This window comes from Oratosquilla oratoria, chromosome 44 (genome assembly GCF_046742065.1).
Source record: "Oratosquilla oratoria isolate Oo_2021 chromosome 44, ASM4674206v1, whole genome shotgun sequence".
Taxonomy (NCBI): Eukaryota; Metazoa; Arthropoda; class Malacostraca; order Stomatopoda; family Squillidae; genus Oratosquilla; species Oratosquilla oratoria.
Genome location: NC_134820.1, coordinates 18,508,068 through 18,535,728, shown reverse-complemented (window position 1 = coordinate 18,535,728; position 27,661 = coordinate 18,508,068). Strand labels below are relative to the sequence as shown.

Here is a 27,661-nt window from a genome sequence, read left to right as displayed (position 1 = left end):
AAGAGGAAGAGGAGGAGGAGGAGAAGGAGGAGGATGAAGTGGAGGAGGAGGAGGCAGAGGAGGATGAGGAGGATGAAGAAGAGGAGGAGGAGGATGAAGAGGAGGAGGAGGAAGAAGAGGAGGAGGAGGATGAAGAAGAGGAGGAGGAGGAGGAGGAGGAGGAGGAGGAGGAGGATGAAGAGGAGGAGGAAGAGGAGGAGGAGGATGAAGAGGAGGAGGATGAAGAGGAGGAGGAGGAGAAGGAGGCAGAGAAGGAGGAGGAGGAGAAGGAGGAGGAGGAGGAGGAGAAGGAGGAGGAGGAGGAGGAGAAGGAGGAGGAGAAGGAGGAGGAGAAGGAGGAGTTAATCAAGGTCACTGACACGTGCTGTCTGTTTCCGCAGAGGGAAGTCTTCTTGGAGTGACAACGTTCGCTTCTGCGTGTACTCGGCCTACGGCTGGGGCGGACCTCTCTTCATCACCCTCGTCGCCCTCGTCCTTGCCCTTGGGCCCTTCGATGGATACATCAGGCCGGACTTTGGCCATCACAACTGCTTCTTAACGGGTGAGTTCCATACCTTTACGGTGGTATTCTTAAAAAAAAATATATATATATAAATCTTATATAAATCCTTGGAAGGGAAAGATTTATACATTTTTTTTTTTTTTTTTTTTTTTTTTTTTTAGAATATCACCGAAAGAATCTTGCGGTGGTATTCTTAAAAAAATTCTTTCCTTATATAAATCTTTTCCTTCGAAGGATTTGAATAAGATTTATAAGGAAATTCTTTTAAGAATACCACCTTTAGTCTGTTCATCTTGGGCTTTGATCATCAAATTTATATCTACATTCGGCCTCTATAAATTCTTTGTGAGATTCACCACGGTCTTTGTTCACGTGTTGGACTCGTGAACTATGGCTATTACAAAGATTACAAAGGATTACAAAGGTGGAGCATGCCGACAGGAGACCTTTTGGTCCATATCTAGGTCGGATGCGAAAAAAAATCATAATAATAATAAATGAATAAATAACGTATATGGCCTGATCTATTGGTAATATTGTGATCTTACACTTACACACACACACACACACACACACACACACACACACACACACACACACAGAAATCCTTGCCCCCCAGAGTTGGAGTACCGGCTTGCTGTGTGGCGCTACTGAACTCGGATCATTGACTTGGCGGTCGAGAACGGTACGACTGCACAATCCAGCTGTGTACATGCATGTATGCTTGTTTGTATGTTATATATCTATATATATATATATAGATATATATATATATATATATAGATATATATGGCGTAGGCAACACAGGAGTCTTGGTCTGAGTTTATTCCTGACTAGTTTCGCAGGTATGCTTCTTCCTTTGAAACTAGCCAGGAATAAATTCAGACTAAGACTCCTGTGTTTCCTATTCCACTTACGTCAACCTGTCAGAATGTCTCGTGTGTGTGTATATATTATATATATATATATATATATATATATATATATATATATATATATATATATGTGTGTGTGTGTGTGTGTGTGTGTGTGTGTGTGTGTGTGTGTGTGTGTGTGTGTGTGTGTGTGTGTGTGTGTGTGTGTGTGTGTGTGTGTAATAAAACCACTTGGAAAATAAAATGCAAGGTGACCAAACGTTTTCGTCTATTTAAAACATTTTCAAAGGTACAGATGAAGGTAGCAGTGACATTATATATACAAAAGAAGCACACACAGAAATCCTTGCTTCTTTTGTATATATAATGTCACTGCTACCTTACTCTGTACCCTTGAAAATGTCTTAAATAGACGAAAACGTTCGGTCACCTTTAATTTTGTTTTCCAAGTAGTTTTATTACACATTTTGTGAATCACGTGTTTTTGTTTATTTATTCGCATATATATATATATATATATATATATATATATATATATAGATATATATATATATATAGATATATATATATATATATATGGAAATAAACATTTGTCAGAAGACTAGCCTGCATAAAGGATTTGATGAAATACAGTACATACCACGTTCCACACGAGTGCCCTCGGCAGAATGATTAGTTCGTGAACCAATTCGTTCTGCTTTGAAGGGTCGTTGTGGCGTGACGGTACGATCTTCGCCTTCTACGAAGCAAGCCGCTCTGGCGAGGGTTCGAATCCCAGTAGGAGAGTTTATTTCCAAATGTCAAAATGACACAAATATATATATATATATATATATATATATATATATATATATATATATATATATATATATGTGTGTGTGTGTGTGTGTGTGTGTGTATGTATCGAACAAACAAAACCGTGCGAAATGAAAACGGGCCTGGGAGTGCCCCACTTCTTCCTAAGAGAAAGTAGACTCTTCGAGCCGTTTCACGCACTACAAACACTGAGCGCTCGGGAGGGAGGGAGGGAGGGAGTGTATGGAGAGGTTGAAGAGGTCATGCTACAGGTTGTCCGCCCCTCCCTCGGTCACAATACACACAGCAGCGGATGTACCGATACTTCGCTTTCAAATTAGACATCATTAGATATAATTGGTTATTATTTTTCCACTCAAATTAAATATCGGCATATGGAAACACGTGTTACTGTGACTGCGCATAGCCTTACTCACCCTTCTCCCCTGTGAATCGTTTCTAGCAAGTTCCCAGATTCTTGGTCTAATTGACATCTCTTACTTCTTTTTTTTTTTTTATCTGTTTCACATTTTTTTTAAACCGCTGCCATAAAGTTTCTCTTTTCTCCCTGGTTCTAATTCTTATATTTGCTGGTTCAGCCTCAACTTCACTGAATATCCCTGTGCAGTTATTGTTAGGTCATCTAGATAAGCGAGGGTTTCGATGTTTGTTCAGGCTTGGGGGGGGGGGGTTGTCACGTGCGAAAAGGTTAAATAGCATTGGTGGTAGCAAACCCTTTTGGTACTCTGTTTTACATTCTTTTGGTCTCTGACAGGAGTTGGTTCCAAGACGTGCTGCATTCCTATCCATCTAGAAAATTCCCAATCATTTGTTGTTGTCAACGTGCATTTTAGATTCTATGATTTCTCTTTTCGTGATAATGTAGTAGAACCATGTCAAATACCTTGTTCGTGTTTATTGCCGCCATTACTGTTCTGTCTATCACTCCCTAGACAAGACAGTATTTTTTCCCATCTGGCGGCCATAACTGGTTACCTGGGTTCTGGGTCTCATGCAAGAGAGACCTGGAGCAAATGACTGACTGTCTAGTTAGAATAACACTACAAACTAACCTAACCCAGTTATCAAACCGACAAAAAACAGAATTACAATATCCTGATCCCTGTTGTCAGAACATCATAAAAGAATGAAACAAAAGAATGACCTTTAGGTCCATAACTAAACCAAATAACAATGACTATTCTGCCTTATGCCCACAGATACAATGGCTGTCCTGCTGTACTTCCACGGTCCGATGGCGCTGCAGTTGATTGCTTGCCTTGTCTTCCTCATTCTCGCATTTCCAAAACTTAAGAAGCTGTCAAAAGCAGGAGCCACGACTGGTGCTCACTGTCGCGTGTTTGACCAAGAGGTTACCATTACTACAGACACATCTGCACTCTTTGATGAGGAAGAGGTCAAAAACATGGATGTCATGTAAGTAGGGATGTTGAAAGATGAGGTTGGCTGTGTACAGCTGCACAGAAAACTATCGTTAGTAAATCACGCTAATCATTTTGACACAAAACAACGAAACTATTTGAGACAAGTTGAAGTCTCCATCGGAAATAAGATTATCATGTCATAGTGAATCCATATGAACTCCGGAACTATTATTCGATTCATATTCATTCAGAAGGAATTCGAACAATTCGAACCCCAGAAATACCAACCCTTCGGTATCATAAGGTTATGTTCATTAGCGAATGTTTCGACACCCCTACTAACGATAGTTTTCTGTGTAGCTGTACATATGGCTGAATTACTGAAAATGGTAATCCAATTTCTCCTTAAACAATTAGTGTACACAATAAAGACTGAAAAAATTAATGAAAAAATAGTAATATTTTATCGAGTATATTAGTTGTAATTATGCCACATTAGAGGTTGCAAAGATGAGAGTTATAGTAATTCCTGGAAACATAAATCATCGAGTATATTAGTTGTAATTATGCCACATTTGAGGCTGCAAAGATGAGTTACAGTAATTCCTGGAAACATAAATTATCTACCTCTACACTACGGCTCCTAAGAAAGTATTCCAATAAGCAAAAGAGATCCTACAGAAAAAACAAGGTACCAAATTAAATAGAAAAACAGGAAACTACACAAAATTACATGAGAGATATTAATTATATCATTTTTCAGGTTGCGACATCGTATCATTCTCTTCACTGTGATGGTCATCTGCTGGATATTCGAAATCGTCTCAGAAAGAGTGGGACCTCGAAATATATGGTAGGTTGAGTCAATCTATACCATTTATAAGAGCATGTTTCCCTTTGTACATATTTTGAGGCCGAGAATATAACTAATATAATGATGATGTTAATAAATTATGACTAATTTTTCCTCGCAAATCAATGGTTATGAATCAAATATGATGACCACTTTTAATATATAAATCATCCCCATGAAGCTTACATGTTCCTACACTAATTGCTGGAATTTCTTGCAGGATTGTGACAGACATCCTCAATAGTCTTCAGGGTTTCTTTGTCTTCATAATATTCATCCTAAATCAAAGAAAACGGGAGCTGGTTGTTGCACATGTCAAGAGACTCCTGAATCGCTCTTAAACTGGATTGGAATTCCTGGCTTGTGTGCAATGGTCAGAGACTAAACTTTATTGATTTTACCATGTTGGTATAGTAATTATATATATATATATATATATATATATATATATATATATTATATATATATATATATATACACACACACACATACACATGTATATATATATATATTATATACATTTTTTTTCTTTTTTGATGCAGCCAAAGGGATTTCTCCCCATCTCTTTTTCTGCATGAGGTGACAGAGAAGGAGGGGGGGGGGTCACCCATTAAATGAAACAGCCTTGCTGTAGATGTGCTATGTCTTGCTACATTGCCTCTGAAGGACAGTGGGCGAGATGCAGGGATGACTCATCATCCAGGACCCAAGGGAAAAAAAAGAAAAAAAAAAAAAAAAAAAAAAGAGGGGAGGAAGGGGTGGTGAATGGGAATGGAGTATATGGGGATGAAATGGGTGGGAGTGGATTTATGCCTCCTTTGACTTTGGCTACCTCCCTTGTAAGGGGGAAAAAGCCATTGGTATGTGTGTTGTGTGTGTGTATATATATATATATATATATATATATATATGTAACATATATATCATATATATATTATGTTATATATATATATATATATATATATATATATATATATATATATATATATATATATTGTATATATGTTCTCCCTGAATGGGGTATCTGTTGCACAATTCATGTTTTTCAATACTTAGGGATTTTAATGACTTCCCTATGGGCCAGTTATTCACTGTTCTTTCATGATTAGAGACTAAGTGAATCACTATAAACTTATACTCCCACCTTTTGGCTACCTCCCTTAAATCTCCTTTACTACCCTTACAATTCCACCCTTTTCATTGGCGAGGGTAAAAAATAAAGCCACTATATTCCCTGAACAGTTATTCCCAAACAATACAATACTGTACTGTATTTCTTCCTTGAGTGACCTCTGGGTCAGGCTGGTGGCATTTGCCAATTACCTGGGAGCTATGGGTCTCCTGTAATAGACAACTTTAGTTATATAGACACGGTAAAGGAAACATGGACTGGAGGTGAAGCTTTTATTCCTGACGTTTCGTCTAACGACTTTCTCAAAGGAATGAGCATACTAGATACATACAGAGTTTATAAACACGCCATATGGCTCTGTATGTATCTAGTATGCTCATTCCTTTGAGAAAGTCGTTAGACGAAACGTCAGGAATAAAAGCTTCACCTCCAGTCCATGTTTCCTTTACCGTGTCTATACAACTTGTTCACATGGATTTTCAACTTTAGTTAGTTAGAGGACAGGATAGATAAGATGGGGGAGATGGAGGGAGGGGGGGATCTGGGGGTTTAGTGGAAGGAAATAATGAAATGGAAGGAAGTTAGAGTTATGAAAGATGTGGGGCAGACCCACTTGCTCAGTTTGATGCAATGAATTGATCAATATTCCCTGGATTGTATATGGAAACTAAATGGGGCAGAACATCGGGACTATGTATCCTCTCTGTTCATATAAAAATCCCTGTATAGAGTCAAGGTAAAAAGTATGCTTTGCTTGGGCCACCCTCTTTTAAGAGGGATTAAGATATCTGTATATGTTCATATATTTGTCTAGAAATATCTTCTCATTAGCAGTTTAACCCTAGACTATAAAAAATATGTAAACTACCTACTGTAGCATTGAAATCTCAATGCATTTTTTTTTTTTTTTTGCAGTCCATCAGGAACATTTGGCATGTTAATATATATGACTTATCAGTATGATACATAAATATTGACGTTTCTTGTATGCTTGCAGGTAATGCAGGATGGAACTGACATCCTTGCAAGTAGGTCGAGTTTATTCCGGAGTGCAGAAATCGTTCTTTGAAGATACAACTACTGTCACTTGGAACACATCTGTTATACGACAGCTTATTTCAAAACCTGAATCGTGAATGGCGAGTTGAGATATGGGGCTAGCTAGTACCCAATGTATTATATAAAAAAATGACAATGGGGTTGATTTAGGTATGATTATATTTGTTTTCTAATACAATTTACAGACATCACCCTATGTGCTTGAGAAAAGTCAACACAGACTAAGGAATGAGTGTAAAGGATTATGTGTGAATGTTGCAGATTGTATGACAATGCTGTTCAACAGCTCATGAAAAGGTACTTGTATGCTACACAGTCATTGACATGGTAATCAACAGTATAATCTGTGCCCAAGAGAGGGTCAAGTTTTATGACATCTATAAATTAATTGTACAGTGTTGAAAAAAGTAGAAATAAAATACTGATGTCAAACATATATGGCAGGGTTTGCTGTGGTAACCTCTCATTGCATATTACTTGATATACAAAGAGGCCATGAACTATAAAGACATTCAAATGTGTGTATGAAATGACACACAACTTGTCTGATGGCTCGCCATAATAAAGACTCGGTGAAATTAGAATAGAGACCGAGCTGGCCTAGTACCGTCGGGGAACCTCCAGGTTGTGAATCGGGTCGTTCCTTTTGTATGGCCTGGTTGGCTCGATGCTATTGCCTTTGCTTCATAATAAGCAGTCGCTAAGGCAGAGGTTCAAGTCCTTGCGGTGGAGCTTATTTCCATTTACATTCAAATGTATCATCATATAGCTCCTCATGTGATCATGTGGAGCTAGTACTCATTATAGACAAGATTTTGTGTGGCCAAACTCACTATGCAACTGTACCAAAAGTAAATGAATGAATGTATACATGACATTTTCCCTCAAAGTCTATATTTTCAACCCAAATTTACTTTGTATGCTTACCTAACTGTATTTACCTAATTATAATGTACAGTTAAAGATCTACATTCACTGTTTCCTCTTTGCCTCCTCAATCAAACTTAGCCTTAAAATTATTTTTTATTGTATGTGTGCACATGTGCTAGTGTATTTACCTATTTGTAGTATACAAGAGAGGACCTATGCTCATGAGGTCCCGCCTCTTTATTTTCTATTCATCATACCTAGATGAAATAGGTGGGAGTGGAATTATGTCTTTTGACTTTGGCTACCTCCCTTTTAAGGGAGAAGAAGCCCTTGGTATATGTATGCATATCTAGTTTTAACATTCATTTATGGTTCCAACTTGGACTGTATTTTCTAAGCTATTACAGGTGTACAGAGGTCTATATTTTGACATCCTTCACACACTTTTTTTTTCCATGACCTCGTGACTCCATCTTGTCCCAAACCAAGAAAGGTCTGTCAGTTTTGTCCGTTTCCTATACTAACTTGAATACCACAATCAAGTTCTCTTCTAGTTTGTGCCTTTGATTTTAAGATGACAGGTCCAGTGCTTCTAGCACTTATTACAACCTACAATCCTTATTTTTCATTCTTTTCATGATTTTCACATCCTCTGGAATCACGCTAGTGTAGCTTGTCATACATTTCATGTCATCTACATACATAAGGACACAAGGAACATTACAGGTGTAAATGCTGACCCTTGTGGGAATCTGCATTTCAGTGCTTTCAATACTGACATCTTGTCCTTTAATACTGTTCTGATGTCTTTCATCCAATCAAATAGTTTCTCTCAGTCCTCCAACATACTGCAAATTCCATAGCCTTCACTACTGCTTTATCCATTGTTATGTCTGTTCTAAAAGCCATTTTCACCCCATCTCCTGTTTTTTTTTCTTATTTCACATCTTGATGTTGTATCTATCATTCCCCAGATGTTCAACATTTCTTGATAGCTTGGTCTCAACTAAGGACAAACTATTAGGTTCATATATCACTGTATTGTCATTGATTTCCAACAGGGTCACATGTAAACAATCTGCATTAGCACATGCCACTTTTAGTTCCCTTGTAGCGTCTCCTGCACAGTCTTACTCTCTTCTCTTTTTCAATACCATTTAGGTCTCTGCAGATTTAAAACTCCATTAAAAACACTTGCTTCTCTCATTTCTATCCTAGGCTTCATTTCAAAGTTTCCTTGCATTTGCTATTCCTCCTCTTGATCCAAATGGTCTTAAACTTGTCTTTATCAGCTATCATCTATGACCTGCTGATTATTTTTATAGTTTGTGGCTACGACTCAATTTTTAATGGAAATCCTGAAAAATATTCTAACTAAGTCAGTTGTAACCAACATTTCTCATAATTGTGGTTTGTTTGTGTGTGCACGTAAACACATTTCTTTAAAGAAATTTATGTAAAGGTGCTGACTGCCTGTATCACCACAAGAAAACAGATTATGACTTGCTTCCTTTGGCAAGAATGTATCATTTTATGATACATGGCATTTACAATTACCTCTGAAACCCCAATGGGACCATCCATGAACCATCTACATGACAAGCTCCTTCTTCATTTCCTCCTTCAAAGTTCTTTGTGGTGACAGGCTCATTTGTTAGTGCCTCGCTTTTCTTTCCAGCAATGTCTTGCTGCATTGCCTTTGACCTCAGTGGAGTGGTAGGGTATAAGGATAAACCTTTATCTATAATGTGCTAAAGAGGAAAGGGCATTCTCTCTCTCTCTCTCTCTCTCTCCTTGGTGGGAGTGGAATGAGTGTAGGATGGGTGTTGGATTTGGCCATCGTCCTCATATGGGGAAAAAGGCTTTGGTATATACATAATTTTTATCAAGTTTTAAATTATGCAAAACTTGTTCTATTTTCTATCTCTTACTTTTGGTATTTAGCAAGATCTGCCATACAATGTTTGAGGGATCCATCTTTAACAATTCATTCAATCAGTTATCACCTGATATCAAATGTAGAGTAGATTTTATATCTATTCTTGGTTGCTTCAGTTATGTATACACCTTTATGAATGATCTAGTTATGCAAATAAATAATACAACAGGACTTGCATAAATGCAGAAAGATGAAAAATCGCTGTAAACAACCAATATTATTGATAACCATGTCAACTCATAATTATGTCACAGCTTGTTATCACTACTTGTTATTAAAGCATTAGAATACATAGTACCTGTATGTATGGATGTAAATACAAGTGTAAACAAAGTTTCACGCACAAACATATCACACACACATGTATAAAATGACAACTTTCATCAAAGCACATTTCTACAATTGAATCTGCAAGTGAATGTAGATATATAGAGTGAAATTTATATGCTGGAAACAAAATATGCAAAATATTGCTGACTACTTATTCTAATCAATCTAATACTATTTCATAATGCTGGGATTTAAAGATTTTCTTGGAAATGATGAATGAATGGAAGTGGGATAAGCTCTTTATAAGGAATCTTTAGAAGTGTCTTTCCTGGATATTAGCAAGCAAACTTGTGTATGTCCAAAATGAAAAATAAATAAATAAAATAAATACAAAAAATCCATGTCTTGCAGCATTATAAATGCAATTTTGTTTGATGAAGTGATATTAGATATAAAGAAGCACTTTCAATCTTCACTATTGTAGACATAAAAAAATTGTATACTATTTATGGATATTATATTCTTGTTCTGAACAAATTTTTTATTTCACCATGTATTCTTGGTACTTATTGAGTATATTTCTCCCTGATATATTTTACCTTTCCTGATACTTAATAATAAAGAAACAATTCATTGTATGAAAATGGCAAATGACAAAAATGCCTGATGAAACACCATGCAAGAATCAAGCTTCCTATATTCCCAGCACAACATTTTACAAATCAAAGTTGGTACTTGCCCTGGGCAACTAAAGCTGCTTCCAGGGACTTGTATCATACTCCAGGGTAGCAAAGGCCTTGTGAAAGTTTGGCCCCCCAACTCTATCATTGCCCCACAATATTCCTAGACAACAACACAATATTTCTTCCTTGAGTGACTATGGACCCATCCAGTGGTCACTGCTAATTACTGGGAACTGTAGTTTTGCAAGAATTTTCAGCCAAACACCAGCCTAACCTTACATTTGCTCCTCTCATGGCCTCCCTCACATTGTGCTTTGATTCCATCCTCTTTACTCTACCTCTCATATGCTTCTTTATTTCTTCTTTGCAACCATTACTCTTATGCATGCCTATTTTTTGCCACCACAGCACTCGACTCTACATTCTGTCCCTTCTCTCTATTCCTGCTCATCCTCCTCATCCCACACATTGTCTTTGTACACTTTAATACTTACTCCTTAAAGTATGTCCATTCTTCTTCTACTTCTACTTCACTCTTTGTTCACTACATTCCATACCTCTCTCAGCATTACCCTGTGTTAATCCTTTTTTCCTTTATCACTTCTTCTTCATCCATTTTACATCCATTTTCAATCATTCTTCTATCAGAAGATGATCCATCATCCATGAGGAGCCAAAGTGAGAGGGAGGAAGGGGTGGTGGATGGAAGTAGAATGGATGAGGATGAAATGGGTGGGAGTAGGTATTTGCCTTTTGACTTTGGCTACCTCTCTGATAAGATGGAAAGCCTTTGGTATATGTATGTATATCTACATACATACATACATATACCAAAGGCTTTTTCCCCTTACACGTGGGGTAGCCAAAAAGAAAAAGGCATAGAAATCACTCCCACCCATTTCATTTCCCATATATTCCACTCCCCTCCACCCTCCTCTTTTAATTATCCTTTTGGTCACCACTACATAATCCATTCATACTTTCTTGATTACCTGCCCAGGAACCACCTGGCCCATGTATAATCATGCTCTATTCTATATACCAAGGGCTCCTTCCCCCTTATAAGGGAGGTAGCCAAGTCAAGGCACGTACCTACTCCCACCCATTCCACTCCCATCCACCACCCTTGCTTCCTTCTCATCTCAGCTCCTCATGGATGAAGGATCATCCCTGCCCACTGCCTGGGTCAGAAGCAATGCTGTATCCCCCACTACCTCCCTTTCTTGCTCAACAGATTTAGAAAAGAGAGAAGACAGTTAAAAAATCCCTTTGGGCTGCATCAAAGTATAATCCATATACAGCCATTATCCACTCACCCCTAAACCCTGCCTTCTCCATTCTTTGCTCAACAGTCATTCCCCTCTTGCTCAATGCCCCTTTTACCCCATCCATCCACCTCATCCTTGGTCATCCTCTCAGGTTCATTTCATGCACCTATGCCTTCCACAATTCTTTTACTAATATTTCTTCATTCATTCTTTCCATGTGTACAAACCATCCCAACACTCTTTCATCAGCCCTATCTGCCATATTCTTTTCCACCCTTGCTCTTTACCTCACCTCATTTCTCAATCTATTCTATAGGGAAAGGTAAGGATGTTTTTTGGGCTTTTATGGATCTGGAAAAGGCTTATGACAGGGTAGACAGGAAGGCACTGTGGGAGGTATTGCAGATATATGGGATAGGAGGAAAGCTGTTAAGAGTAGTCAAGAGTTTTTACGAGAGTAGTAGAGCTAGTGTTAGAATTGGAAATGGAGTGAGTGGTTTGAAGTAAAGGTGAAGCTTTGTCAAGGATGCGTTATGCCGGCTTGGCTGTTCACTTTATGCATGGATGGGGTGGTGCGAAAGGTAAATGCAATGGTAATGGGTCGGGGATTGGAGATGGTTAAAGAAAATGGAGAGAAATGGGAGATAAGCAAGTTGTTGTTTGCTGACAACACTGTGCTTGTAGCAGGATCAGAGGAGGGATTGAGGAAGTTAGTGACAGTGTTTGAGGTGTGTAAAAGAAGGAAGCTGAAGATAAATGTGGGCAAAAATAAGGTGATGAGATGTACAAGGGGAGAGAGTGACAGCAAGCTGGAAGTGAGGATTAAGGGTTAAAGACTGGAGAAAGTGGATATTTTTAGATATTTGGGGCGAATGTGGCAGGAAAGGAAGGAGTGAAGGTGGAGGTAGAATGTAGATTGAGAGAAGCGAGTGAATGCCTTGGTAGATTGAAAAGTGTAATGAGAAATAGACACCTGGGAATGGATGCTAAGAGGAGGTTATATGAAGGAGTGATTATACCAACAGCATTGTACGGGGCAGAAACATGGAACATAAGAAAGGAAGAGAGAAGGAGTTTGAATGAGTTTGAGATGAAATGTCTGAGAAGTATGATAAGGGTTACTGGACTAGATAGAGTGAGAAATTAGTAGGTGGGGAGGAAAACAGGGGTGGGAAAGGGAGCTGGGAGAATGAGTGAAGAAAGATTAGTAAAAGATGCGTGGAAGGCAGAGGTGGAAGGAGTGTATATGAGGGGCCGTCCTAGGATGAGATGGATGGATGGGGTGAAAGGGACATTACAAAAGAGAGGAATGTCTGTTGAAGGACTGGAGAGGACAGAAGATATGGGTGAATGGAGAATTGTTGTGTATGGATGATGCTGTGATGCATGAGGGGAGTGGGTGGGGGAGTACATTTAAAAAATAAATTGATACAGCCCGAAGGGATTTCTCCATATCTTCTCCTTTTATGCATGAGGGGATGGAGTGGGGGTGGGTGAATTAATGAAGTGGCCTTGCTGTGGATGTGCTGTCTTGTGACACTGCTTCTGACCCAGGGCAGTGGACAGGATGCAGGGATGACCTGTCATCCAGGAATTGCCAAGATAAGAGGGAGATAGGAGGGTTGGAGGGGAGTGGAATATGTAGGGAATGGAATGGGTGGGAGTGGTTTCTCTGCCTTTTTCTTTTTGGCTACCTCCGGTGTAAAAGGGGGAAAAAGCTTTTGGTATATATATATAATGTGTGAAGAAAGACTAGTAAAGACGTATGGAAGGCAGATGTGGAGGGAGTGAACATGAGGGGGCGACCTAGGATGAGATGGATGGATGGGGTGAAGGGGACTTTGGGAAAGAGGGGAATGTCTGTTGAAGAAGGACAGGAGAGGACAGAAGACAGGGATGGAGAATGGTTGTATATGGATGATATTGTGATGCATGAGGTGGATTGGGGGTGAGGTAGTATGTGTGAGAAAAATTTGATGCAACCCGAAGGAATTTCTCCCCGTCTTCTCCTTTTCTGCATGGGGGGACAGAGAGGGGGGAGGTTGCCGATTTAATGAAGCAGCCTTGCTGTGGATGTGCTGTGTCTTGCGACACTGCCTCTCACCCAGGGCAGTGGACAAGGTGCAGTGATGACCCATCATACAGGAGGTGCTAAGATATGAGGGAGGGTGGAGGGGGTGGAATGTATTTAGGGATGGAATGGGTGGGATTGGTTTCTATGCCTTTTTCTTTTTGGCTAACCCCCCCCGTGTAAGGGGGAAAAAGCCTTAGGTATATGTATATAATATTCTGTATTTAAGTATCTATATCTAAATATATGTAAAGGTGTTGGTTATGATATTGCCTTTTGATCCTTTTCCAAAAAGTTACAAAAAAAAAAAAAAAGTCAATTCTGAGCATCACATATTCCCTCCTTCCCAAGTTTTGGTGGAAAAGAAAAAAAATTAAGAGTGCATACTTTGAGCTTAATATGGAGAACATGGAAGCATCTCAACATCTCTTGACTACAGGAAAAACCATACTTATAAGAAATGCATAAATTTGATCAAATTCATAAAATACCATATTCTTAAATATTGGTGATCAGATTCCAGAAAAATTGGCATGTCAGTCCACGCACGTGCATGCCACATTTGAAAGTAATCAGTTGTGAGGGCTAACACTAGGCCTGACATATCCCGCTAGCATGGCTGCCTATGAGCGGAAAAAAGTTGATGTGAATGGCTCAATGTGTGTCTATGGGAGGGTAGAGTACCGGAGGACTTGAGGAGTGCCTGTATAGCTCCACTTTACAAGGGAAGAGGGGACAAATGTGAGTGTAGTAGTTTTAGTGCGATCAATCTGTTGAGTGTAGTTGTGAAGGCTTATGGGAGGTGTCTTGATTGAGAGGCTTAGGAGAGGAACAGAGGGAGTAATTGATGAGGAACTGTGTGGGTTTAAGAAAGGTATGGGTTGTGTGGAGCAGAATTTTGTAGAAAGACATGTAAAAAAGCTTTAGTAAACGTATGGATATTTTCTAGGACTTTGTGGACTTGGAAAAGGCTTATGACAGGGTAGACAGGAAGGCATTGTGGGAGCTTTTGCAGATACCGGATATATGGAATCAGGGGAAAGCTGTTAAGAGTGAGTTTTTATGAGAGCAGTTTAGCCTATGTTAGTATCAGAAACAGAGTGAGTGGTTTGAAGTAAAGGTGGGGCTATGTCAAGGATGTTTTGTGTCACCGTGGCTGTTCAGTGTGTACATTGATGGGGTGTTGTGGGAAATAAACAAAAGGGTAATGGGCAGGGGATTGGAAATGGTTAAAGAAAATTGAGAAAAGTGGGAGGTGAGCCTGTAGCTGTTTGCTGACTATATTGCACACATGGCATGGTCATAGGGGGGGATTAAGGCAGTTGGCGACAGTTTAGGAATGTATGTGTTAGGGGAAAGTTGAAGGTAAACATAAGTAAAAGGTGATGAGATGTACAAGTGGAGAGGATGGCCGAGTTGGAAGTCCGAAAGGAGAGGCTGGAGGTATGACACCTTTAAGTATTTGGGGTTGCATGGTAAGAAAGGGAGAAGTGGAATGGAGGTAAATTATAGATTGAGAGAAGCAAGTAAATGCCTTGGAGGATTAAAAAGTGTGATGAAAAATAGGCATTTGGGAATGGATACATAGAGGAAATTATATGAAGGAATGATTTACTGATAGCACTGTATGGGGCAGAGACCTGGAATTTATGGGAGGCAGAGAGGAAAAGTTTGAAGGTGTTTGAGATGAAATGTCTGAGAAGTACGGTAGGGGTTACAAAAGTTGGATAGAGTAAGAAATTAGGTGGTGAGGAAGATAGTTGGGGTGGAAAAGGAGATGTCATAAAGGGTTGATGAAAGAGTATTGGGATGATTTGGACACATGAAAAGAATGGGTGAAGAGAGATTAGTAAAAGAGATGTAGAAGGCAGAGGTGGATGGAGTGAACTTGAGGGGATAACTGAGGATGAGATGGATGGATGGGGTAAAAGGGGTGTTGAGCAAGAGGGGAAAGCCTGTTGAGCAAGGAAGGGAGAAGGCAGGAGATAGGGGTGAGTGGAGAATGGCTGTGTATAGATGATACTGTGATGCAAGGAAGGGGGTGGGTTAAGGAGTGGTTATGTGTGAATGATATTTTGACACAGCCTGAAGGGGATTTCTCCCTGTCTTCTCTTTTTCTGCATGAAGAGAAGGAGGGGAGGTTCGCCAATTAAGTGAAGCGGCCTTTCTTTGGATGTGCTGTGTCTTGCTGCATTGCTTCTGACCTAAGGCAGTGGGTAGGACACAGGGATGACCCATTATCTATGAGAAGCTAAGATGAGAGAGAGGAGGGGGTGGTGGATGGGAGTGGAATGGGTGAGAATAAAATGTATGGGAGTGGGTATATAACTTGTGATTTGGCTACCTCCTTGATAAGGGGAAAAAAGCTCTTGGTAATGGATACAGTTTTCCCATACCTCAAATCCTTCTCTCCTGAGAACTGGATACCCTTACATTGGGTCAGATCACAATTTCATTGAGTACAAGCACCTCAAGACCACTGACAAAGTAAACTCATGTGATGTATATAAATCTTACAGGATGATGCAAACCTGTCACTCAAGATAGCTAAATTACTATATTCTCAAAATGAAAAATGTTAATTCTCTTTATGGATCATAGTTCATCTACTAAAAAAATTGAAAGTACTGAAAATGGGCAGTGGTGGCAAGAGACTATCCTTTAACCCCTTCGATACGATGACGCCTATGTAGGCGTCATGAGGAGCAAGTGGGTACGCGAGGATGCCGATGTCGGCGTCTTGATTATATATATTGTAGTTGTACCTGCATGACCCCCATACTCTGTAAACTGGCTTCATCATATTTTCTATGGTTATCAAAATTCACGGGTGAAAGAGAATGAGCAATACAGCGGTAACTTTATTTTTTATAATGCGAGTATTATGACGCAACATCACACATCTGGCAGCTAATGCTGCCCGCGAGATTTTGGCCCGTATTGAAGGGGTTAACTACTCCTAAGGAAGTGAACCCCTTAGAGTAGCAAAAGAGGAGAAAGATTTGGGAGTGTTGATAAAAGACCTGCCATGTGAAGAGAAGAGATGAAGAACATGGGAAGGAGAATGATGGAGATGGAGGTACAGGGGAGATGCAGGCGAGGGAGACACAAGCTGCGTTGGAAGGACAGATTGAGAGAGGACCTTAAGGAGAAACAGCTGGAGGAGGAGCAAGTGATGGATCGAAACAGGTGGAAACGACTGGCGAGGAACAGCGACCCCATATGAAAATGGGAAACGTCAACAGGAAAAGAAGAAGATAAAAGACCTGCCATCTGACAGATACATGAACAAGATTGTGAGAGAGACAAACGGACTACTGCAGAAGATCAAAGTGGTGTTTCACTATAAGGATGAAGAGATGAAAAAACTCATCAAAACTCTGATCCATCCAAGACTGGAATATGCATCAGTGGTATGGTCCTGGAAGCTCGCTGGCTGAGCGGGTTAGGGCGTCGTTACTTGCGGTGAAGGTCGAGGGGATGGCGGTTTGAATCCTGCCACCAGCGAAGTTGAACCAAGGGCATGGTTCATTAAATTCCATGCTACAAAGCCCTCTGTGAGGGGCACTGTCCTAGCTTTCCGATAGGGGGGAGTTTGTGACATTAAACCATATCACCATCATCAGTATGGTCCTAACACATAACGAAGGATATAAGCAAGATCAAGGGAATACAAAGGGTAGCAACCAAACTGGTCCCCAGCCTGGCAAATAAACCATACGAGGAGAGACTAAAAGCACTGGGTCTGCCAACTTTGTCAAATTGAAGGGAAAGAGGTGATATGATTACAGAATTCAAACCACTAAAGAGGATAGATTGCATTGACAGAAGAGATCTACTGATTAAAGATGGGAGGGCTTTATGAGATCATGGAAGCAAATTAAGAAGGACTACATGTCTAAAGGATGTCAAGAAATACAATTTTCCTTGTTGATGCACAAATACCTGGAATATATTAGTAAGTGTTGGCTACCTCCCTTGTAGGGGGGGAAAAAGCCTTTGGTATATGTATGTATATATGTATGATATAGCCCAAACTAAAAAATGCACGAGTTCAAATCTAAATATGACCATTGGAAATCACGGATATAGATTAAGTTGGAACTGTACACGATTTTGAGGCTAGATAGGATAAATAATTAGAGAATATGAGATAACCCAATGAGCACTGCTCATTTTCTTATATACTACAATGCTGGTGGCAGAGTTTGGGAGAGTATGTGATAGAAGAAAGCTAAAGATAAATGTGGGTAAAAGTAAGGTGATGAGATGTACAAGGGGTGAAAGTGGCAGTAGACTGGAAGTGAACATTAAGGGAGAGCGACTGGAGGAAGTGGATAGTTTTAGATACTTGGGTGCAAGTGTAGCAGGAAAAGGTGGAGTGAAGGTGGAGGTAGAATGTAGATTGAGAGAAGCGAGTAAATGCCTTGGTGGTTTAAAGAGTGTAATGAGGAATAGACATTTGGGAATGGATGCGAAGAGGAGACTGTATGAAGGAGTGATTGTGCCAACAGCACTGTATGGGGCAGAAATGTGGAACATAAGAGAAGAAGAGAGACGGAGTTTGAATGTGTTTGAGATGAGGTGTCTGAGAAGTATGGTGGGGGTTACTAGGCTGGATAGAGCGAGAAATGAGGAGGTGAGGAGGAGAACAGGGGTGAAAAAGGATTTGGGAGATAGGGTTGATGAAAGAATATTAGGATGGTTTGGACACATGGAAAGAATGAGTGAAGAAAGACTAGTAAAAGAGGTATGGAAGGCAGATGTGGAGGGAGTGAACATGAGGGGACGTCCTAGGATGAGGTGGATGGATGGGGTGAAGGGGGCTTTGGGGAAGAGGGGAATGTCTGTTGAGGAAGGAAGGGAGAGGACGGAAGACAGAGGTGAGTGGAGAATGGTTGTATATGGATGATGTTGTGACTGCATGAGGAGGAATGGGCGGGGGTGGGGGTGGGGGGGTAGTATGTGTGAGTAAATTTGACGCAGCCCGAAGGGATTTCTCCCCGTCCTCGCCTTATATGCAAAGGGGGACGGAGAGGGGGGGGTCGCCGATTAAATGAAGCGGCCTTGCTGTGGATGTACTGTGTCTTGCGACGCTGCTTCTGACCCAGGGCGGTGGGCAGGGTGCAGGGATGACCCGTCATCCAGGAGGTGCTCAGATGAGAGGAAGGGTGGGAGGGGTGTGGAGTGTATTTAGGGATGAAATGGGTGGGAGTGTTTTTATGCCTTTCCCTTTTTGGCTACCTCCCTTGGAAGGGGGAAAAAGCCTTGGTATGTGTATGTATATGTATGTACAATTAGGTAAATACTTATATATGCAGCAGCATGTACAGAGTACAATTATTCCTACAGAAAATGAGACTTCTTCACTACAGTACTACCCCAAGTTTTAAAAAATGTAGTCAAACCTCAGTTTTCATATTTTCAGGGGGACCGAGAGGGGGGGTCCCCGAATTTATGAAGCGGCCTTGCTGTGGATGTGCTGTGTCTTGCGACACTGCTTCTGACCCAGGACAGTGGACAGGATGCAGGGATGACCCGTCATCCAGGAGGTGCCAAGATAGGAGGGAGGGAGGAGGGTGGAGAGGAGTGGAATATATGGGAAATGAAATGGGTGGGAGTAATTTCTATGCCTTTTTCTTTTTGGCTACCCCCCGTGTAAGGGGGGAAAAGCCTTTGGTATATGTATGATGATGACAAATTTTTTCAGAAAAATTTTGTCTCAGTTTTCATACACCTGCTCAGATTTCATACTGTTGAAAACATGGCAGCTAAGGAAATTACTTCAGAGGAGGAAGGAGAGGGGAGAATGTGCCTTCTTCAGTGATGAAGGACACATGTGTAAAGTGGAGTGAACTGCAGTTTTGTGGAGAAATAAGCTAATACAAGCCGTGTCTGTGACATGTTCAATGACAATGCATTGTCCCATTTCAGGCAAATCTTAAAGAGACATCAGAAAGACCTCTCTGGACAGTTTTGTGTGTGACTGGGGTCCAATGACTCTCAAATTGGTCCTACTGCCAGTTAACCCCTTCCATACGGTGCCGCATACGTAGGCGGCATAAGGAGCAAGTGGATACGTGAGGCTGCCATATCATCGTCTTGATTATATTTATTGTAGTTGCCCCTGCGTAATGACATACTCTCTAAACTGTCTTCATCACATTTTTTATAGTTAATTCACGGGTGAAAGAGAGAACGATCGATATAAGCGGTGACTATATTTTATGATGCGAGTATTATTACGACACATCGTACGTCTGGCAGCTAATGCTGCCCGCGAGATTTTGGCCCATACTGAAGAGGTTAAAGACAAAGAATGGAATTAACCACTGATAGGGAACTAACCCGAGATAGGGTCTTGATAACTGATGTATGGAGGGGGATTCCTTTTCCAAATAATAATCTCTCCTCCCCACCTCTCCCTTCTTTGCCATCTTCCATATGCCAATGAGAGGCTTCAATAAAAGTAAAAGTGATGTTAAGTATTCATTTATTCATTTAATTTGTCATATTTATTTCTCAATGTTTTCTGGATGTAAAGCTATAGTTATTCTCTATAAAATATATTTCTTGTTAACATTTTCAGGTATCTGGGATGGATTAATGGAGTTTACATTATTTCTTACAGGAATCATTACTTTAGTTTTCGTCAGACTTTTTTGAATGGGTTATTCATGAAAACAGAGGTTCCACTGTATACCGTAACCTTAAACCCTGTTTATGAGAATTGCCAACAGATTATGCATGTCTTACCAATAAGAGGAACACCTACTGTTATAAGGTTATAAGCAGGTTCTCCAATCCTTATATCAATGACAAGTTATCACCTTTCTTTATACTCAGTTCAAGTACACTTTTCCTATTCAATTTGTTGTATTTACCTAGTTGTAATATACGGGAGGGGAGCTATGCTCCTGGTGACCTGTCTTTGTATCTCTCCGCATCAAGTTTTGTCTTAAAATCTTGTATAGTGTTAGCACATACTGTTTTGTTGTCTAATTTGTTCCATGTATTTATCGCTCTGTGTGGGAAAGTGTTCCTTTTCAAGTTTTTTCTATAACTATCCTTTTTCAATTTTATTCCGTGTCCTCTTGTTTTCCCATGCTCAAAGTCCTTTGATACTGAAGGTGAAGCATTAAAAATACATTTTCATAACAACAAGTTGAGTTTTATTTTTGCACTTGTTCCTACTGGTCACAGAAATACTTCAGACAGAAGAAATAAAATGAAAATGTCATCAATATGAAACAATAATCATTTAAAGCACGTATGTAAATGTACAATTTGTATCAATAACTTAATACATATAAAATTTGGTAAAATAATGTAACGTATGCAATCTATTCATATAAATATACAAAATCTCACCATGATTCCTAGATTTAAAGTACTTTTGCCATATTTTCTTTTCACCCAAATAATAACATCAAACAGTTATTTGGGTGCATACAATATTAACAGATTTATCAATGCAATACCAGTCTCGATCAGTCAATCAATCAATCTGGATGCATAAAATGGACATAATATCTTTTATTATAAAAAAAGTACAAGAAATAAAACCTAGGTCAACATTAAATTTAATATGAATAAAAAATAGTGAAATTACTGAAGAAAATACTGTGAATGCTATTCTGACTATTTCATGTCATAGGAGGGATTCTGCATAAACCTTTGCTTACAATATACTATCACACTACCACTATACAGTTGGGAGTAAAAAAAAAATTAGGAAATCTCTTCGGAGTAGCAACTTACCCATCGCAACCAGTGTGGTACCTAGATCTGTGACTATGCTATACTGATTTGGTAGGGAGACTGTTTCTATGGCACATTGTCCTGCAAATAAAATCATCACTGATATAGACAAAGACTGGCACAAAAACTCACCCTCAAATGTAGCAAGAAAGGATTAGCAAGCACTACATATAAGTTCCTCTGTAACTCAAGTATAAAAACTTATTGTAGGCCCTGGACGAATATCCTCTCATATGCTATACTCGTTAATAACACATTACACTAGAAAGAGTTTCTTATTCACCCATCAACCTAATCAATTAAACCTGAACAATGGATGGAGATTTTTTCTCCTGAAAACTCATCAACACAACATCCACAGACATCATTCCCTCAACTCAATCAAGCAAACCTTACTAAGCAACCAAGATAAGATTAAGTTAACACAGAACAAACATTTCATTATACTTGTAAGGGGGAAAAAGCCCTTGGTATGTATATATGCATGTATGTATGTACATATGTACATATGTATGTATGTATGTATGTGTGTATGTATCATTTTTAATGTTTTTGTTATACTGTATGTATACATATATAAATATACCCCTTTTCCCTCTTATAATGGGGTAGCTAGGTCAAAGCATATACTTCTGTGTTTTGTATGCACTGTATCAGAACATTCACTTGAACAACTGCTGCAAATTTGGTTTTCTAAATTACCTCCACCAAGTTAAAATAATCAGATTAAATTGCTAGAGCACATCACAGACCCCTGAAGGCAAAGCATTATGTTTATTCTTCCTCCACCAAGATTAGTGTAATTTTGAACATTCAACATGCACAAAAAAACCTTGTGATGGATGGGAACACAAATATATACTCTCCCATTATCATGGTTATTTTTTGGGACCAGACATGTTCGTAAAAACTGCTTCAATAAATTATATATTGAAGACAATTTATTTTGTAAAGACTGTTTTTTTCATCTCGCACCATCATAAACTTTACAAGTCTGGTCAATAACCTATTGTACCTACTGTATGTAGTCTCAGATCACCTCCACCCCCACCCCATTTTCCATTCATAATCATCCTCCACACAGTACTAAAATGGGAGAGGGAACAAACAGGTGATGCAAGAGTGTAGGATGGGTGTAGGGTGGGTATATGCTTAAATTTAGCCACCCCCTTATGAAGGGAAAAAGGCTCTTTTGTATGTATGTGTGTACGTATATAGGTATGAGTAATTATCCACTGAAGTCTAGCTACACTGTATCCTTTTACTTGGCGATTCATTTCTTGGATAAAGCCCACACACAGTGAACCAATGATGGGTACCTTCTAACAGTGATCTTGCAAGATGGATGACAAAGAGAGTTATCTCCTTGTTGCCCATTTTCGAAACTCGATGGCCCCTACATCTCCCTTTCGAGGTGCTGCCCCCCATGAGGCTCACTTGTTCTCTTATTCTCGGGGCCAAGATCTTTCTGTATTAACTTCAACTGGATTTCTTCCATCTTTTTGTACAAAGAGCAAACAGATCACCTTCACCTATTGCTTTCAGCCAAAGATTTAGAAACAGTCCAAAGTTTCTTTCCAGAGAGATCTATATAAAGCCTAAAGACCACTACCAGTCAACATGGGGATGTGGGTTTCAAGTCAGTTAAATTTGAGGCAACAACCATTAGCCTATACCCAAATTCTTTTCACAAATCAATTAATCTATTCTCTGTTCTTCTTCTCTATTCCTCTTCTTTTGCATGAGACCTGCAGTTCTATTGTACTTAATACGACCACTGGGTCACCCTACAAAATACTAAAGAAAAGGAACATTGTACTATTGTCTGTACTATGTAAAAGGACCAGTGATGGATACTGATGGTCCTATAAGATATATGGCAGAGAGAATCATTATTCTGCACCCAATTTTCAAAATCTGTCAACTCCCTCACCTTCATATGAAGGTGTATGGTACTCCATCTGCAGACCAGGCCCAAGATCTATCGACTTTAATTATATTTCCTACACATTTTGAGATAAGGAGAGCTGGCTATTGATGAGTACTCCCATCCTTCTGCTACTTTGATTCAATGACATAGGAACAATCCTAAAACAAACAATATAGTTTCTTCCCGGAGAAATCTATGGAAAGGCCCAATAATCATTGCCAATCACTGTGGGGCTGTGGGCTTCCAGTTAGTAAAATTTGGGGCTGAGCAGGTTAGGGCATCGTTACTTGTGGCGAAGGTCAAGGGGATGGCGGTTCGAATCCTGCCACTGGCGAAGTTGAACCAAGGGCATAGTTCATTAAATTCCACGCTACAAAGCCCTCTGTGAGGGGGACCGTCCTAGCCTTCCAGTAGGGGGGAGTTTGTGACGTTAAACCATATCATCATCATCATTATTATTATTGTGTGAATGTTGAGATTTCTCCCAATCCTCTCCTTTTCTGCGTGCGGGGACTGAGAGGGAGGGTCGCCGATTTAATGAAGCAGCCTTGCTGTGGATGTGCTCTGTCTTGTGACACTGCTTCTGACCCAAGGTAGTGGGCAAGATGCAGGGATGACCCATCATCCAGAAGGTGCCAAGATAATAGGGAGGGAAGAGGGTGGAGGGGAGTGGAGTATGTTGGAGATGGAATAGGTGGGAATGGTTTTTATGCCTTTGTTTTTTGGCTACCTCCCTTGTAAAGAGGAAAAAGCCTTGGTATATGTATGTGTGAATGTTGGGCACTGTAAGGCATGTTCTGCATCTTCTGTGTGGTGTCTACATATGTAGCAACTGGTGTCTATTAACAAGCAGTGTTTGTTAATGTTACTTTAGTAGTGGGCAGTGACCTGAACATTAGCCAGCTAGTGTAATTCTTCCATGTCATGGGAATATTTTTTCTTCAAATTTTTGGTCTAAAAATACTTGATTTAGTATGGGTGTATATGATCTTGCAAACAATGTTCATTCCGTAATTTGTGTACTTCATGAACCAAAGCAGGGTCTATGCTCTATTATTGTACTGATGAACTACTTGCTGTTACATATATGACCCAACTACAAAAGACCTATGGTTTGTAAGAAGTCAACACAGCCTCTGGTATAGATGTAAATTATCATTCTGTGTAAGCTGTAATCTTTAAACAAATATTTATCAACTATATGCTTATGAACATTTCATGGGGAATAGTATCTTGTTGGGTTTGTGGATTTATTGATAAAAATAACAGAGGTTCAATAGTAAAAATATGGCTAGTAATATGAACACTATCCCTTTACAGTACAGAAGGGATGGGCGCAACTTTGATTACACGTTAAACCAACTATTTACGTCTGGGCAGGAGCTTAGTAATGAATAGATTAAATATTGAAAACCTAGACCTATGACAACCACCAACACTATTACTGCAGTGCTGTGAGAGGAACTTAAATTAGGCAAATAATCATTAAGGCATAACTGCATTGTATTACCACCCATTAGTAACAAAGAGGTAATCACCTACAGCATATAATCACAGAGAAACTTAGGAGAACAATGCATAGAACACTTAATTCTTCAAAGCTTCATGGACAAATGGAACCCAGAAACAGGAGGTGTGACTGACAAGGCAAGGGTTTCCTTCTACCAAAGCGTCCTACACTAATTGCACAGATTCCCTCTCTACTTTGAGAATGTAAGGGTTTTTTCAAGTATGGCACATGGTATAAATGCATGAGGGGGAGAGGGTTATGTCAGTACCTCTTATATGCCTGGACTCCAGCGTAAAACCAACAGACGAACCTTCTAGAATGAAAACCTATTTGAGAAATACGTCAACAAGAGGTCTTCATGTCCGTCAGAACTGGACACGTCAACTTTCCAGACTTTTCATGCATCAAATGCCACTGGTAATCTACTAGAAATATAATCCTGACACCTATTACTGCAACGGCACAGCTGCAGATTCAGACCTCTTATCAGGCTACCTATCCTCCCTCTGATGCTCGTCACAGTTTGACATGTCTTACCACAGAAATTAAATTATTGAACTTCTTCAATAGTGTGACATATTTCATAGATTTCGTTTCACTACAAGTGAGAGACTGTGAAGACGGATGACAGTCTTAATTAACAATTAAGCTATACAGGTGAGATGGGTAGATGGGTGGGTAGGTAGGTGGGTAGGTAGGTAGGTAAGGAAGTGAATAGGGATGTTAGTAGGGAGGTCCTGGGTGGGTGCGTGGGTAGGTAGATAGGTGCATAACTAAGGAGGTTGGTAGGTAGATAGGGAAGCCGATAGGTAGGCATGTAGGTATGTAGGTGTGTGGGTAGGTAGGTAGGTGTGTGGGTAGGTAGGTAGTTAGGTGTGTAGGTAGGTGGGTGTGTAAGTAGGTAGGTAGGTAGGTATGAGTGTAGGTATAGTTAAATAGGAAGGAGTGTAGGTAGGTAGGTGTATAGGTATGTAGGTGCATAGGGAGTGTGTGGTTTAGTAGGTTTGTGGGTAGGTAGGTGTGTAGGTAGGTAGGTGTGTAAGTAGGTAGGTAGGTGTGTAAGTAGGTAGGTAGGTGTGTAAGTAGGTAGTTTTGCAGATAGGTAGGTAGGTAGGTGTATAGGTAGGCAGATAAGTGGGTGAGTAGGTAAGTATTGGGTGGGTGGGTGGATGGGTTGGTGGGTGATAAGTAGATGGGTGTGTAGGGCAGATGAAAAGGTAGGCAAGAAGGCAGGTGAGTAGGTAGGCAAGTAGGTAGGCAAGTGGGAAGGTGATTAGGTAGGCAATTGGATGGTGGTAGGGCAGGGATGACCCTTCCTTAATCCACAAAAAGGATCTCAGATAAAAGGGGAAATAAATGGGTGTTGGATGAGAGGTGGGTGTGGGTGAGACGTGGGTTCATGACCCTTAACCACTTCAGTATGACTCAAATTCTCGCATGCAGCATTGGCCGCCATATGTACTTTGCATCACACTACTCGCATTTCAAAATATAAAGTCACTGCTGTATCACTCATTCTCTTTTACTATGAGTAATAATAAACATGGAAAACATGATCAAAACAGTTCACAGAATCCGGGGGTAACTCATGTACAACTAAAAAAAATATATATATATAATATATATAATCAAGACACTGACGTCAGCATCCTTGTGTATCCACTCACGCCTCATGATGCCTAAGTAGGTGTCATTGTACTGAAGTGGTTAAAAGGGGAAGAGGTCTTTTGGTATAGGTATGTCAAGGATTCCAGTATTTTCTAAATCTTATAATTACACACACAAGGTGCTCTCCTTCCTTGTTGCCACTTTCTTTGTTCCTTTCCACAAGATATTTTACACATTTGCTCTCAGGGATATACAGATGCTCCTCTACTTACGTTCATTCATTCTACGTTTTTTCGATTTTACGTTTGAACTGACTGAAAAAAAAAATTGTAAACATAAAAAAAAAAAAAATTGAGTGAATTTTTTAGTTTAGCGCGCTCTCCGTAGTGCGAGACATTCAAACGATACTTACGCATGATGCTGTGTCCATTGTTTACATGGCACAAATGACACACTGAACGTGCCTTGCCTCCTCCTCCTCCTCCTCCCCCATCTCACTTTATGTTGCTTGAATTTAATTTATTTGAAATTAATGTTATTATTTTACAATGTTATGTTTATAATTAATGATTTAGGGGTGTTTTATGAGATACGGTAATAGAATTTATGGATGTATAGTACAGTATGAACGGTCATACATTACTGGAACGTACAGTAACAACTCACGTTCATTTTCATGTTACGTTCGGCCGTTCGGAACGTAACTAAAACGTAAGTTGAGGAGCATCTGTATATATAATATGGGGGAGTGAACAAGCAAGTGTACATGGGAAGTAAATGAAAGTGACTCTTTTTTTTTCTTCTCTTCTCCCAGAATCCCAAAATTTTGTTCCTTGGCATTTTGTCCCCTTATAATGTGTAATGCAAGACTCTGTTGACATTATTAATGCCCTACTATCCTCAGATCCTAGTATGCTCTTAAAACAATTACGACCACTTTCAGGAGCAAGTTTCCATTTCTACCAAGTACAACTGTCAGATCTTTGACAAAACCAAAATATATAAAATATGTCACTCAACTGAAGGGGCAAATGACTGCTAACAATGTCTAATACTTTATCACAAGCTCCACTCCTTGCTATCAACCTATCATCACTGAAGTGTTTACAAACGACTAAGTTTCATCTTCAGAAGAATTACCATGCTTGTG

General features: G+C 39.7%; 2 protein-coding genes across 5 annotated transcripts in view; one reads left to right on the top strand and one right to left on the bottom strand.

Moving 5' to 3' along the window:
* The window catches only part of LOC143022400 (putative G-protein coupled receptor Mth-like 1), a 42,863-nt gene extending 32,646 nt beyond the window's left edge, over positions 1-10,217 (top strand). The window contains exons 3-7 of the mRNA XM_076180568.1: positions 381-541; positions 3,393-3,609; positions 4,321-4,410; positions 4,631-4,783; positions 6,540-10,217. Coding sequence (XP_076036683.1) covers positions 381-541; positions 3,393-3,609; positions 4,321-4,410; positions 4,631-4,751 — 589 coding nt within the window. The 3' untranslated portion in view covers positions 4,752-4,783; positions 6,540-10,217. The remainder of the gene's footprint in view (positions 1-380; positions 542-3,392; positions 3,610-4,320; positions 4,411-4,630; positions 4,784-6,539) is intronic.
* A 10,634-nt stretch (positions 10,218-20,851) lies between these two features.
* LOC143022399 (sodium/hydrogen exchanger 9B2-like) overlaps positions 20,852-27,661 on the bottom strand; it is a 607,113-nt gene continuing 600,303 nt past the window's right edge. For all 4 annotated transcript variants that reach the window (XM_076180566.1, XM_076180564.1, XM_076180567.1 and 1 more), the window contains one exon: positions 20,852-21,544. In XM_076180566.1, the coding sequence (XP_076036681.1) occupies positions 21,502-21,544 (43 nt within the window). In that variant the 3' untranslated portion in view covers positions 20,852-21,501. The remainder of the gene's footprint in view (positions 21,545-27,661) is intronic.